Source organism: Somniosus microcephalus, chromosome 1 (genome assembly GCF_052327205.1).
Source record: "Somniosus microcephalus isolate GS21.2 chromosome 1, FLI_Smic_1.0, whole genome shotgun sequence".
Taxonomy (NCBI): Eukaryota; Metazoa; Chordata; class Chondrichthyes; order Squaliformes; family Somniosidae; genus Somniosus; species Somniosus microcephalus.
Genome location: NC_140987.1, coordinates 391,974,413 through 391,988,858, shown reverse-complemented (window position 1 = coordinate 391,988,858; position 14,446 = coordinate 391,974,413). Strand labels below are relative to the sequence as shown.

The following is a 14,446-nucleotide window of genomic DNA, read 5'->3' as shown; positions in this document are numbered from 1 at the left end:
GACACTGTGCCGCATCTGGGTCCAATTACCCTCTCCACCCTCGAAAGCTAGTTGACCTGAATACACTTGGGGCTTGGCTCCTGGTGTGGAAGATTAACCAGTTATAAAAATATAATGCCAAACACTGCAAACTGGGTCTGGTGTCTCACACTAACTTTGTGCTGTGTTTATCAGCCACATCCTTTACCCGCGGTGAGTCCCAATATACTCGCGCAGTCAGCTGCCCTGGTTCTGCCACCTTCTCCCGGGGCCCTGGGCACTTTATCCTTGGAGGTTCATAATCTATTAAAATCAAGAAATTGTCAATTAGATTTTATTTTTGCTTTCCAATTGTTTCCCTGAATCCCACCTGTCCTGCAGTCAGTGACTGATGCTGGATGTTGTTTCACAGGTGCCAGCAGCTCTCGCGCAGCATGTCCAAGCATTCATTTCTCATGTGTGGATCTTGACCGTGAGTAATGTGTGAACTATTCAATGGAGTGGAGCATCACCTGACAGACCCCACATGCAATTTTAGAGCAGGGCCTAACTGGATAGTGATCAGGAGTATAAAACCCGGCTGACTTTTTGCATTGCTAGCTCAGGGACACTAATGTCAATTGTACCAGCACCATGTGGCTGAGAGGACCTAACTCAGCACGGGCCATAGATCAAGCCTGGGATATTCCTGGTGTATGTGGCTCAGTTACGTAATATTTCTATATTTCTAAAATATATATTTACTGGACTGAAGATCAAGCCATTTTTGTTTGTAAATAGGCCAGTTTATGCAATCTGTTAGGCTTTCTGATAAGATGCTCCTGGGTCAGTTAATAAAATGTTTACTTTTGGAGACCTGCTGCCTCAGCTGGTTCTCTCCTCTCTTGACAGATTCTAGTCCAGCCCAGCTGAGGCAATGGGAAATTCCTCTTTCTGGTTCAATGTTAAATTAGTTTGGCCAACTTCAACCCAGATCCCAGTGGGGCACAGGACCTCAGCAAGAAAACTGCTCCCAAATCTGCACCAAATTAGCAATCTCACTCTAAGAGTCTGGGATTAAAAGTAGGAAAATTCACACCAGTATATTAAGGCACGCAGACGGGGCAGAATGAGAGAATTTTTATTCCGCAACTGGCCATTTTATATTTGATTTGCGATTATTTGATACTGATGCCAGTTGATAAAAAGATCTATAATGACGCCCTCACTTTAACAAGCACGGGGCATCAAAAATATGGGTTTTTTTAACTTTGAAACTTGTTTAAAAGAAGAAAAAATAGCTAGAAATTGCTCTCAGCTGCATTACCAGGTGAATTTTTAATTTTTTTACGCTGTTCCTCTGTCCACTATTTTAACAGAGATGTTAACCCACTTATTGCCGGCCTTAAAACAGCAGTCAAAGAAGTGTCATGCAAATAAATTAAGCATTTGTCTGCTAATATCACCAACAGTAATTTCTAACTGGCAATTGTCAGTGAAATAATACCAGTAAGAAATTTCAAATGCAAAGAGGAAATACTAAAAACACACAATGCAGCTACAGAGACTTCTTTGGTGAAAGTAAAACATCAGCTCTTGGAAACGTCACTGAATTTTTGGTATCTTTTGGCAATAACATTTTTACAACATGCTTCTAATTAAAATGTGTGTGATCAGTAAAAGCAAGGTATAATGTTGAGGAACTGTGTTTGAAGCATAGGGCCAGATAATCCTATCATAAAGTAGTTACAAGCAAAACTTAGAGTAAAACCCATTCTTTCCTTTTATAAGCTGCAAGAATTCAGTAATTACAGAGCTAAGTGGGTTCCAGTCCAATTTACCTACACAGAAAGGTTCACTCCCACTCCACTGGCTGTTCTCCAGGCACACTCTTATTCTGTCTCCTTCCAGTTGGTATCCTTGCTCACATATGTACTCACACTGGGAATCCATACGTATCCCCTTGGAGCACACGTACGATCCATATGGAAATGCCGGAAGTGTGTGACAACGCACCTCTGGGGAAGATAACAGACATGAAGTAATATAATTGGATTACAGACACTTGTGTGTTAACAGAGACGATTTACCCCAGTTACACTGTACATAAAACTCACTCAATGTCTTACCTGTTTTGTGAATTTGAGGGGTTCATGATCTAGTTCATTCTGCTTGCAGTGTCAACACAGCAGCGAGCTGGTTTCTATGAATGCATAACATTCCTGAACACTATCAATTTTTTGAATCAGGATCATGTACGACATAATGCAAAATTATATCATATTATTGACGCTTCCATTTATCAGCAATAGGCTAAACAGGATCTTGAAGTAAAGAAACTGTCATCAGATCTAGATTTATTAATTCTGTGATTATGAACATCTTGCCACACAAATCCTGGCCCTGAGGGTAATGCACTTCAAAATTCCTCAGTTGTACCAGTCAGGTTATGCTCACCATACACACTGGACACTCTGGCTACCTCTGAAACTTAGAACATCACAACACTCTCTGTTGGGTATGGCAAACCTGCCAGCACATGCACTGTAGAGTTTTCAGTTTCAAAGAAGCTTGCAAGTCTCTCTAGCTAGTATAATTTAGTGACCAGGCATTATATGTTGCCATCCCCCTTTCAAACAGATATATCACTTTGGATATTGTTGAGGGAGATGGCTTATCGGGGGAAGGCAGCAGCAGCCAACTTCCTGGCACCATGGGTGGTTCTGCTGCACAGGACGGGAGGAAAAAGAGTGGGAGAGCTATAGTAATAGGGGATTCTATTGTAAGGGGAATAGATAGGCGTTTCTGCGGCCGCAAACAAGACTCCAGGATGGTATGTTGCCTCCCTGGTGCAAGGGTGAAGGATGTCTCGAGGTGGCTGCAGGGCATTCTGGAGGGGGAGGGTGAACAGCCAGTTGTCGTGGTGCATATAGGTACCAACGAGATAGGCAAAAAACAGGATGAGGTCCTAAAAGCTGAATATAGGGAGTTAGGAGGTAAATTAAAAAATAGGACCTCAAAAGGTAGTAATCTCAGGATTGCTACCAGTGTCACGTGGTAGTCAGAGTAGAAATAGAAGGATATTTCAGATGAATACATGACTAGAGGAATGGTGCAAGGGGGAGGGATTCAAATTCCTGGGACATTGGAACCGGTTCAGGGGGAGGTGGGACCAGTACAAACTGAACGCTTTGCACCTGGGTGGGACCGGAACCGATGTCCTAGGGGGAGTGTTTGCTAGTGCTGTTGGGGAGGGTTTAAACTAAAATGGCAGGGGGTTGGGAACCTGTGCAGGGAGACAGAGGAAAGGGAAGCAAGGATAGAAACAAAAGACAGGAAGGAGACAAGCAAATGTGGAAGGCAGAGAAATCAAGGGTGTAAATCAAACAGGGCCACAGTAAATAATAATTCTAAGGACTAAGGGGGAGAAATTGGGTGAGTAGCGCCACCTGTTAGCACCTAAAGAGGCACTCAGTGGCTGTAGCGCCACTGGCTGCGTCTCCCACGATATTCAGTAGGGGCGCTAATGGTGGCGTTAGGCATTTGCGCTGCGCCGCCACCGATGACGTCATCGGTGTGCGCAGCGCCCCATTCATGCCCCGTTCTCGATATTTGGTAGCGAACGGCGCAGTTGCGCCGTTTGCTACCCGTGCCCGGTTCATGGGGCCTTACTGTGCCGGCAGCGGCGCAAGTTAAGGTGGAGGTGTGGGGCGGCCGCCTGCCAGCACCTCCATCCCCAGCCTCCTAACCCACCCCCCCGCGGCATTGCCGGCTGTTTCCCGAGAGCCCGGCACTTCTCCTTGGTGCCGGGCTCATTTGCCGGCACTCGTGAGCGGGGATCGCGCTGTTGCAGGCACCTCCCACTTAACAGTGGGAGGAAGGCCTGCAGTACCGCAGCGTGCCGTGCCGCAGCATGTGGCGCTGCGGCACGTTGCGCTGCGATAATCAGTTTCAGCGCCCTAAGAGGGACGCGGAGCGCCTCGAGCCTCGCCCCGTGTCCCTCGGGGGGCACTGAAACTGAATTTCTGGCAATCGGTATCACTCCGATCGCTGCGCTAAATCCTGCGCTCAGGCGACTTTTGCGCCACTTTGGCGCCCCAACCCAATTTCTAGGCCTAAGTGTTTAAAAACAAGCCTGAAGGCTGTGTCTTAATGCAAGAAGCATTCGTAATAAGGTGGATGAATTAGCTGCGCAAATAGATGTAAACGGATATGATGTAATTGGTGAAGTCAAGCGTAGGTCCCTTGCAGTCAGAATCAGGGGAATTTACAATGGGGAACAAAGAAATGGCTGACCAATTAAATACATACTTTGGTTCTGTCTTCACAAAGGAGGACACAAATAATCTCCCAGAGATGTCGGGGAACATAGGGTCTAATGAGAGGGAGGAATTGAATGAAATCAGTATTTGTAGGGAAATGGTGTTAGGGAAATTGATGGGATTGAAGGCCTATAAATCCCCAGGGCCTGATAATCTACATCCTAGGGTACTGAAGTGGCCCTAGAAATAGTAGATGCATTGCAGGTCATCTTCCAAAATTCTATAGACTCTGGAACAGTTCCCATGGATTGGAGGATAGCTAATGTAACCCTACTATTTAAAAAAAGGTGGTAGAGAGAAAATGGGGAATTATAGACCGGTAAGCCTGACATCAGTAGTGGGGAAAATGCAAGAGTCCATTATAAAAGATGTAATAGCAGAGCACTTGGAAAACAGTGACAGGATCAGACAAAGTCAGCATGGATTTACAAAAGGTAAATCATGCTTGACTAATCTACTGGAATTTTTTGAGGATGTAACTGGTAGAATAGATCAAGGAAAACCAGTGGATGTGGTGTATTTGGACTTTCAGAAGGCTTTCGATAAGGTCCCGCATAAGAGATTAGCATGCAAATTTAAAGCACATGGGATTGGGGGTAAGGTACTGTCTTGGATAGAGAACTGGTTGGCAGACAGGAAGCAAAGAGTTGGAATAAACGGGTCTTTTTCCGAGTGGCAGGCAGTGACTAGTGGGGTACCGCAGGGATCGGTGCTAGGACCCCAGCTAGTCACAATATATATAAAAGATCTAGACAAGGGAACTAGATGTAATATCTCCAAGTTTGCAGACAACACAAAGCTGTGTGGGCGTGTGTGCTGTGAGCAGGATGCAGAGAAACTCCAGGATGATTTGGACAGGTTGGGTGATTGGGCAGATGCATGGCAAATGCAGTATAATGTGGATAAATGAGAGGTTATCCACTTTGGTGGCAAAAACAGGAAGACAGATTATTATCTGAACGGCAATAGATTGGGAAAAGGGGAAATACAACGAGACCTGGGTGCCCTTGTGCACCAGTCGTTGAAGGTAAGCATGCAGGTGCTGCAGGCGGTTAAGAAGGCAATTGGCCTTCATAGCGAGAGGATTTGAGTACAGGAGCAAGGATGTCTTGCTGCAGTTGTACAGGGCCTTGGTGAGACCACACCTTGAGTATTGTGTGCAGTTTTGGTCGTCTTATTTGAGGAAGGATGTTCTTGCCATGGAGAGAGTGCAACGAAGATTCACCAGACTGATACCTGGGATGGCAAGAATGACGTATGAGGAGAGATTGGGTCGATTAGGCTTATATTTGCTAGAGTTTAGAAGAATGAGAGGGGATCTCATTGAAACTTATAAAATTCTAACAGGACTAGACAGACTAGATGCAGGAAGGATGTTCCCAATGGCAGGGGAGTCCAGAACCAGGGGACACAGTCTAAGGATGAGGGGTAAGCCATTTAGGACTGAGATGAGGAGGAATTTCTTCACCCAGAGAGTGGTGAACCTGTGGAATTCTCTACCACACAAGGCAGTGGAGGCCAATTCATTAAATGTATTCAAGAAGGAGTTATATATATTTCTTAGGGCTAAAGGGATAAAGGGATATGGGGAGAAAGCAGGGACAGGGTACTGAATTTGGATGATCAGCCATGATCTCATTAAATGGCGGAACAGGCTCAAGGGGCCGAATGGCCTACTCCTGCTCCTATCTTCTATGTTTCTATATTTACTCTCTAGCGTGCTGCCTGCTAACTGGGGGATTTAGGCTTCTGGCAGTACGCAAATGTAAATGGTGGAAAGAAAAAGAAAAAAAATACAGCAAATGCTGTAAATTACGGAACAAAAACAGAAAATGGGGGGAATACACAGCACATTAGTCAGCATCTGTTAAGAGACAAGATAGGTTAACATCTTGGGTATAATAGTGTAGAAGGTGAAAGATTGAGAAATCAGAGTGGAAATGGGAGGAGGAGTTAAAGCGATAAGCCACAGATAAATGTCGTCAAACTTATGGACAGAACAGAGGTGTTCAGGGAAATGGTTGCCTAACCTGTTTTTGGTCTCTTCAATGTAGAGGCGACCATATTGGTGGCATAAACACAGTATAATAAATTGGAGGAAGTGTGGTATCTTGAGGTGGCCATAGATGGAGACGGACACAGGTTAACTCCGTAACATGGTTTAATCAACACTTGGCACATAAAAGCTTCTGCCATGAGGCAGCAAAAACAAAGAGTACAACCAGTACAGACCAGACTTAACTCAGGAGACCAATTGCCACAGCACCACCTGGTGGATCAGGTTACTCATAACCTCCCAGGTTACTACAGGAAGGACAGATCAATTACTATTAGAAATGCCCTGATACAGTGCTGCCTCCGGGTTCACCATCTTTGAAGAAACTGTTCCACCGGAATGGAATCCTGAGGGGTATGAGATGCCAGTACTGGGGCAGGAGGGAGCTGTTCCGTTGGGATGGGCTTCACTTGGCCAGTGCTGGGACTAGAGTCCTGGCGGATCATATAACTAGGGCTGTAGAGAGGGCTTTAATCTAACTAGTGGGGGGGAGGTTCCTAGAGAGCAAATAATAAAAATGACAACAGTGAATGTCATAGACTTAGGTAGCAGTGGGGAAATTAAAAACCAGAGCATGTCAGGAAGGGGCAGAAGGTATGGAGTAAAAGGTAAAGTAATAAAAAGGGCAAAAGCAGGAACTAAGTGTCACAAAACATCTTTGAAAGTTCTCTATCTGAATGCACGTAGCATTCGTAACAAAATAGACGAGTTAATGGCACAAATAACTACATATGGGTATGATCTTGTGGCCATTACAGAAACATGGCTGCAGGGTGACAATGCCTGGGAATTAAACATACCAGGTTATTTAACGATCAGGAAGGACAGGCAGGAAGGAAGGGGAGGTGGGGTGGCTATGTTAATAAAGGAAGGAATCACTGTAATACAGAGAAATGATATTGGGTCAAAAGATCAGGATAATGAAACAGTTTGGGTGGAGGTAAGGAATAATAAGGGGAAAAAAACACTAGTGGGCGTAGTCTATAGGCCTCCGAACAGTGGCAACTCTGTTGGACGGAGTATCAATCAGGAAATAGTTGAGGCTTGTAATAAGGGAACATCTATAATTATGGGGGATTTTAACTATCATATTAATTGGACAAATCAAATTGGGCAGGGCTGCCTTGAGGATGAGTTCATTGAGTGTATTAGGGATGGGTTTCTTGAGCAGTATGTAACTGAACCGACCAGGGGGCAAGCAACCTTAGATCTGGTCCTGTGTAACGAGACAGGATTAATTAAAAATGTCCTAGTAAAGGATCCCCTTGGAATGAGTGACCATAACATGGTTCAATTCCATATTCAATTAGAGGGTGAGAAGGTTGGATCTCAAACAAGCGTTGGAATACAATACTGGAAAGTGTGAGGTTATGCACTTTGGCAGGAAAAATCGTAGAGCAAGTTATTATCTTAATGGCAAGAAACTGGAAAGTACTGAAGTACAAAGGGATCTGGGGGTCCTGGTGCACGAAACTCAAAAGGTTAGTATGCAGGTGCAGCAAGTGATTAAGAAGGCCAATGGAATGTTGGCTTTCATTGCTAGGTGGATAGAATATAAAAATAGGGAGGTATTGCTTCAGTTGTACAAGGTATTGGTGAGACCGCACCTGGAATACTGCATACAGTTTTGGTGTCCATACTTAAGAAAGGACATACTTGCTCTCGAGTCAGTACAAAGAAGGTTCACTCGGTTAATCCCGGGGATGAGGGGATGGACATATTAGGAGAGGTTGAGTAGATTGGGACTCTACTCATTGGAGTTCAGAAGAATGAGAGGCGATCTTATTGAAACATATAAGATTGTGAAGGGGTTGGATCGGGTGGATGCGGGGAGGATGTTCCCGATGATGGGTGAAACTTGAACTAGGGGGCATAGTCTTAGAATAAGGGGCTGCTCTTTCAAAACTGAGATGAGGAGGAACTACTTCACACAGAAGGTGGTAGGTCCATGGAATATGCTGCCCCAAAAAGCTGTAGAAGCTACATCATTACATAAATTTAAAACAGAAATAGACAGTTTCCTAGAAGTAAAGGGAATTACGGGTTACGGGGAGCAGGCAGGAATTTGGACATGAGTCTAGGTCCGGATCGGTCATGGCCCTGTGGGTAGCGGAGCGGGCCCAGGGGCCGTGTAGCCTGATCCTGCTCCTATTTCGTGTGTCTAATTCTGTTAGATTCAGGAGATGGTTCTGTGATAGTGGATTGGCGGTTAGGATCAGATCAGCCATGATCTTATTGAATGGCGGAGCAGGCTCGAGGGGCCGATTGGCCTACTCCTGCTCCTATTTCTTATGTTCTTATGTTCTTATTATGATTTTTCCACCCCACCTCCCCAGACACACACACACATTTAGCCCCAAACAGGGATGAGCATAAATTTCAATTCTTATATAACAAGAAATGCTTGCTGTCATATCTTCTGCTATAATTTTCCCATTCCCACTTTGTTCATTATTTAAATAAGACTGACCTTTGTCAGTTTATAATTTTGTTTTTTATTGTGCTCATTAATCTGTTATGGTTATGTTATAGGGTTAGTTATTTTTCCTCAATTTTATGAGTTGTGTGATGCTACATTATTGCATATTTAGAGCATGTATTTAGGTCATCAGGCTCCTAAAGTGTCAAATTCTGACAGAACTCTTATATATGAATGCACTTGTGAGGACATTTAAATTGCATTTCAGTATAATGAGGAATTGCAGCATTAGATCAGAGAGCAGCCTTATTGCCTCACAATGAGAGAGATTAGCCCTAAGTTTGAAGAACAGTAACACAAATAAAACACACTAATAAACACTTTGGCGCTCATTTTAAATATTTTATGTGGATTTCAACAATATAAATATTGCAATTACACTTTTTATATTAGACAAACTCTTATTGGAAATCTGCAGACAGAACAATCAGGTGTGAAATGTGGCAAATAACCAGTCACAAACTTGCTGTCCCCTAGGCAGCTACTTCTGCATCAGAGTGGATAGGAAAGGCAGCATTGGTAGTCATGCTCTTAGAGTTGGTCCATTGGGTGTTTCCATGGTCCCCACGTCTAGGCAAGGAATGACATAGGTTGCTAATCTTGTGGTGTAAGTTTTGTTTGAGAAATCAAGGTGAAGAGTCAAGGCCTATAAGTACAGGACACCACCATAGCTGAGAACAATAGAGGATTAAAAATTCTGGCTGATAGAAAGAGTTCCATAAGCATAGAGAGAGAGAGAGCAAGGCCCAGAATTTGAGATCAAATAAAGTCACTAGGTCCCTGCTCAAATAAAACAACACACAAAATGGGCCAGGTTGCCCACCTGTGATCCTTGTTGTTACACAGAATGTGCGATAGTCTCATTACACCATTGAATATTATGCAACTGCCGGTCAAATTGGCCAACGTGCAAAATCTTGAAGTTTATGCTGCTGTGTGTTGAGCAAGCCCATTGAAACTAGGCATGTAAAGGTCAGTTAGATTCTGGCCTGGATACCAGGCACCATAGTATTAGGTATTAGGTTCAGTGCTGCACTCATACTTGATTTGGTAGAAGAGGAGAAAAACCAGGGATGTTATGGAGATCAGATTGTACCAGAGCTGCACTGCCCAAATCTGCCATTACTCGCAGTACCAATCTCTACAAGCCCAGTCACAACTACCTGGCAATGTCAAAGGAGAACTGCCTTTACAGGCTCAGGTTCAACAGAAAAAAAGGACTTGCATTGATATAGCACCTTTTATGACCTCAGAACATCTCAAAGCACTTTACACCCAATGAAGTGTCATGCTATCTGTTGCAAACAGATCTGCAAACAACCTTAATCACAGGGTCAGCAATGCCAGTGGAACTAAAGGTCACCACTATGTTCAACGTTTATGCCTGTGCCTCTTTGTAGATTACCAGATGAGGCATCTGCAAAAGAGCCTATTTTGCAGTGCATAGATGCATTAAACAGGTCACTAATGCATCGTGCAGCAGGGTCGACTTTTCCCAGTGAATAGGAGCAGCTGTCTAATCTTGTCGCACTGGGTTATTTATGGTACTCATGTGGCCAACCATGTCCCTGAACACAATTCCTTTGCCTACATGAACTGAACTCCACTCTATCAATATGTAGCTGATAAATGACAATCAACACCAGACCATGTAAGTAAATGCCAGTTTCCCAGGCAGTAGTCATAATTCTTTCACTCTGAGACAATCATGTGCCACATATATTTAGATATGGTTATGAACCTTTTGCACCAACCACAGACACAAGTTGAGTGCAGATACAACAAGGCTCATGCAGCTACCAAAATCATCTTAAAACATTATCAAGCGGATCTTGACGCACTGTTTCAGAAGCCTGAAAAGATTGGGGTGCCTTGCCGTACAACACCGCTAGGTTCTCCAAAATTATCATTTGATGCATTCAGCATAACGGTATAGGTGTCCAAGGATGAGAGGAAACAGTCAGTGGTATGTATACTTGATCCAGCTACTTGGTAATAGGACACGTTTGGGACATGTTACTCAGTTCTCTTCAAATTTGACACCACCGTGGTCATTTGTATCTAGGTCTTTGGATACTGGAGACTGTATTAACACTTTTGGGAAACCTTTTCCTAGGCTTTCATGTAGGGAGGGTACCCTGGCATTCCAAACAGGGCAGCTCACCTGCTAGGCAACTCATGCAGCAGGACCTCTACTACAGCACTACAGGATCTGGCTGTTCTGCTGTGATGCTCGGACTGCTCTGCCAAGCTCTTCAGTGACATCACCTTGCAAGGAACTACTCCTGCCTCAACTCTGCTTTAAGAGGCTGTTGCAGCCCTTTAAATACTTGCAGCAGTGCTTTCAAATTCCAGCCATGCAGGTGCGAGCCACCAAATTCTGCTTACATTGTCATGAATAATCAAATCGGAGCTGAACCAGAAGTTGAGATTGAAATGGTCATAGGTTAAGAGTAGGGCTGATGTCCTCTCACACTCTTTCCACCTCACTAATGCCAACTTTGGAATTTTTACCCTTAAAAGAGAAGACTGTATAAATCATGAGTAGTGATTAGGTGACACCAAGTTTGAGTTGATTGAAGGAAGAAAGGGAGACTGAAGGAAATAAGTAGTTCAACAGTTCTCCCAGTGCCACACAAAACAACAGAGGAAAACAATGTGAAATAACAACAGAAAATGCTGGAAATACTCAGCAGGCCAGGCAGCATCCGTGGAGAGAGAAACAGAGTTAACGTTTCAGGTCTGGGACCCTTCATCAGAACTGGAAAAAGCTGGAGATGTAACAGATATTAAGCAGGTGCAGAGACAGGGGGGCGGGGTTAGGAGGGGAGGAAGGAATAGAAAGAACACCCTATACTTTTGTAAGAGGCAGGAAAGATAAAATGTTGCAAATGGGAATGGCAAAAATCATACTGCATGAAAAATGGGGGCAGGGATAATTATCTGAAATTGTTGAACTCTATGTTGAGTCCGGCAGGCTGCAAAGTGCCCAATCGAAAAATGAGGTGCTGTTCCTCGAGCTTACGTTGAGCTTCATTGGAACAATGCAATAGCCCGAGGACAGAGAGATCAGAGTGGGAGTGAAGCGGTGAATTAAAGTGACAGGCGACCGGAAGCTCAGGGTCACCCTTACGGACTGAATGGAGGTGTTCCGCAAAGCGAAAAACAATGTACCAGCAGTTCTCCACAAAACCTTTGCTTTCAGTTGGGGGCAGAAGAAGTAATTTGACAGTCGACCAAAGGACGGGGAGATAATAAGCCACAAATCTGGTGAAACATGAACATTCTGGAATACTATCTCTGTTTTTTTTGTGGGGAAGAGGCAGCAAGCTTTATGATCCACATTGATATCTTCTTTCTATTCAAATTACATTTTCTTTCTGTCCTCCATCTTCTCTGCTTTTTAATTTGCTTCTTTCTTCAGTCTTCCATTTCCATCACTGAGCGAAAATCAGACGGATGATTCATGAGACTCGGCAGACTCAAGACCATAGGGATAGTACAAAAGGAAGCACCAGTGGCTACATGACAGAGATGAAGTGTGCCAAGGGGCACGATCAGCACAAGCTGTATGGAACCTAGTCCCTGCAAACTTCAGACATTCATTTTATTTGAAGTCTGGTCGAGGCTGGGAATAAATCTGGAAAAGATTTGTTCTAAACTTCCTGTCCTTTCCCACTCCCCATACTCAGCAGTTCATGCAAAATCTTATACCGAGCAAAGTGCCTCAGGACAACAATTTCAATTGAGGGTTGTGCTACTAATCAGTAATGCATTTCAACATGATGTGATACTTTGTAAAGAAAAAATACATTAAGTTCTGCAAAATTATATATCATCTGTTCTGGAGAAAACAGAGGCCAAGTTTAAAGCCTGAATCAGTCTCCAATGTTAAAACAAATTTCTCAATTTTCTTCCCTGCTCTTCAGAAGGCAGTGTTTTTTTTTTGGGGGGGGGTGGGTGGTGGTGGAGATTGGATTCCACAAGTGCCAGAATCTTTTGTACCTTGGAACTCTATGTGTAAACGAGGACAGTAGGTGCTCGCAAACTATTCAACCATTGAAGGCATCACAGCTGAACGCAAGTCTCGCCTGACATCAACATGTCCAGCAGGGATCATTAGATAGTGATCAGGTACAGGAAACCTGACTGATTTCTTCCCTCGCTGGCTTATGCTTGCTGAGGGCAATTGTATCCCCCAAACTGCTACCCTGACTGTCTCTGTTGATATTTTTAAATGTGTGCTTTTATGTAAAGTGTGAAGATCTGATCTGATATCATTGGGGAAAATCAAATAGGAGAAGAAACTAAGCACGAGGGAGCTAAATTAACATCAGTGGAGATGGGTAATTTGCCCTAGTAATCCTGCTAGCTGAATGTTAATTTAACTCCTCATACAATTACTTTTGTGCTCATTTTTATATTACCGAAATGCAACAACCTTTCAAACCCAAGCCTGGTGTTACCAACCACTATTTCTTGATTTGTTTCATCTTTTCTATTCTTTTCAACTTTGGTGATTTTAAAATTCTCATCCTTGTTTTCAAATCCCTCAATGGCCTCGCCCCTCCCTATCTCTGTAATCTCCTCCAACCCCACAGCTCCCCGAGATATCTGCGCTCCTCTAATTCTAGCCTCTTGAGCATCCCTGATTTTAATCTTTTAATCGCTTAACCATTGGCGGCCGTGCCTTCTGTTGCCTAGGCCCTAAGTTCTGGAATTCCCTCCCTAAATCTCTCTGGCTCGCTCCTTAAAACCTACCTCTTTGACCAAGTCATCTGCCCTAATGTCTCCTTATGTGGCTCGGTGTCAAATTTTGTTTTATAACACTCCGGTTAAGCACCTTGGAATGTTTTACTACATTAAAAGGTGCTATATAAATACAAGTTGTTGTTGTTGGTGTTCTGCACCATGGGCCTTAGTATCTCAACAATAAAATAAAAATTGAACATTACATTTTTGAAACTATAAAAATAGATGTTGTAAAGCGTGATCACCTAGACTTTCTGACATCCTCTCCAAACATACTGGCCTGGGTGCTTATCTCAATAGTGCAAGAACACGATGATGTTGAAGGGCCAACATCGTTAACATGATGGTATATCCCAGGAGTTGTGAAAAGCTTTCTAGCTCGCAGCTGAAGAATTTGTAATGTCTTCCCTGGATCTTTCAATTATGCATGATGGGCAGTGACAGAGGGAAGCTAATATGAAGGTATTTCAATTCTGAAGAAGTGTTTTCAGTGAAACATTAAATTGCCTTTTTAGATGATGACAGACCTGGATTTTCTGTTTTATTGCAGATTTCCAGTATTTGAATATTTTCTTTTTATCTCGGGGGTGTATTACAACTGCTATGTTCTCCCCATTCACAGATTGCGGTAAGGTGTCCTCTGTTTGCTATTTATGCACATGTATAAAGATTGTATTTATAATTTCATTACAAATAAGAGAGCACAAGAAATTTTCCCCACTGTTGTGTACCCTGCCATTCTACATTTTTTCCTAAACCGTAGAATTGGTCCTGGAACATGTTCCTAATGTCTCACTGCGATGAATGGCCTCTATTGTTCTGCTACATTGGAGTGTGCGCTGATGGAGTTTCAAATTGCAGTTTTTTGAGAATCATCCA

The 14,446-nt window shown here is 43.5% G+C and overlaps 1 protein-coding gene across 2 annotated transcripts in view; it reads right to left on the bottom strand.

Moving 5' to 3' along the window:
* The window catches only part of LOC147125096 (sushi repeat-containing protein SRPX2-like), a 92,693-nt gene that overhangs the window by 16,317 nt on the left and 61,930 nt on the right, over positions 1-14,446 (bottom strand). For both annotated transcript variants that reach the window (XM_085997287.1, XM_085997278.1), the window contains exons 5-6: positions 1,800-1,976; positions 156-282 (exon numbers count right to left, since the gene is read on the bottom strand). In XM_085997287.1, coding sequence (XP_085853413.1) covers positions 156-282; positions 1,800-1,976 — 304 coding nt within the window. The remainder of the gene's footprint in view (positions 1-155; positions 283-1,799; positions 1,977-14,446) is intronic.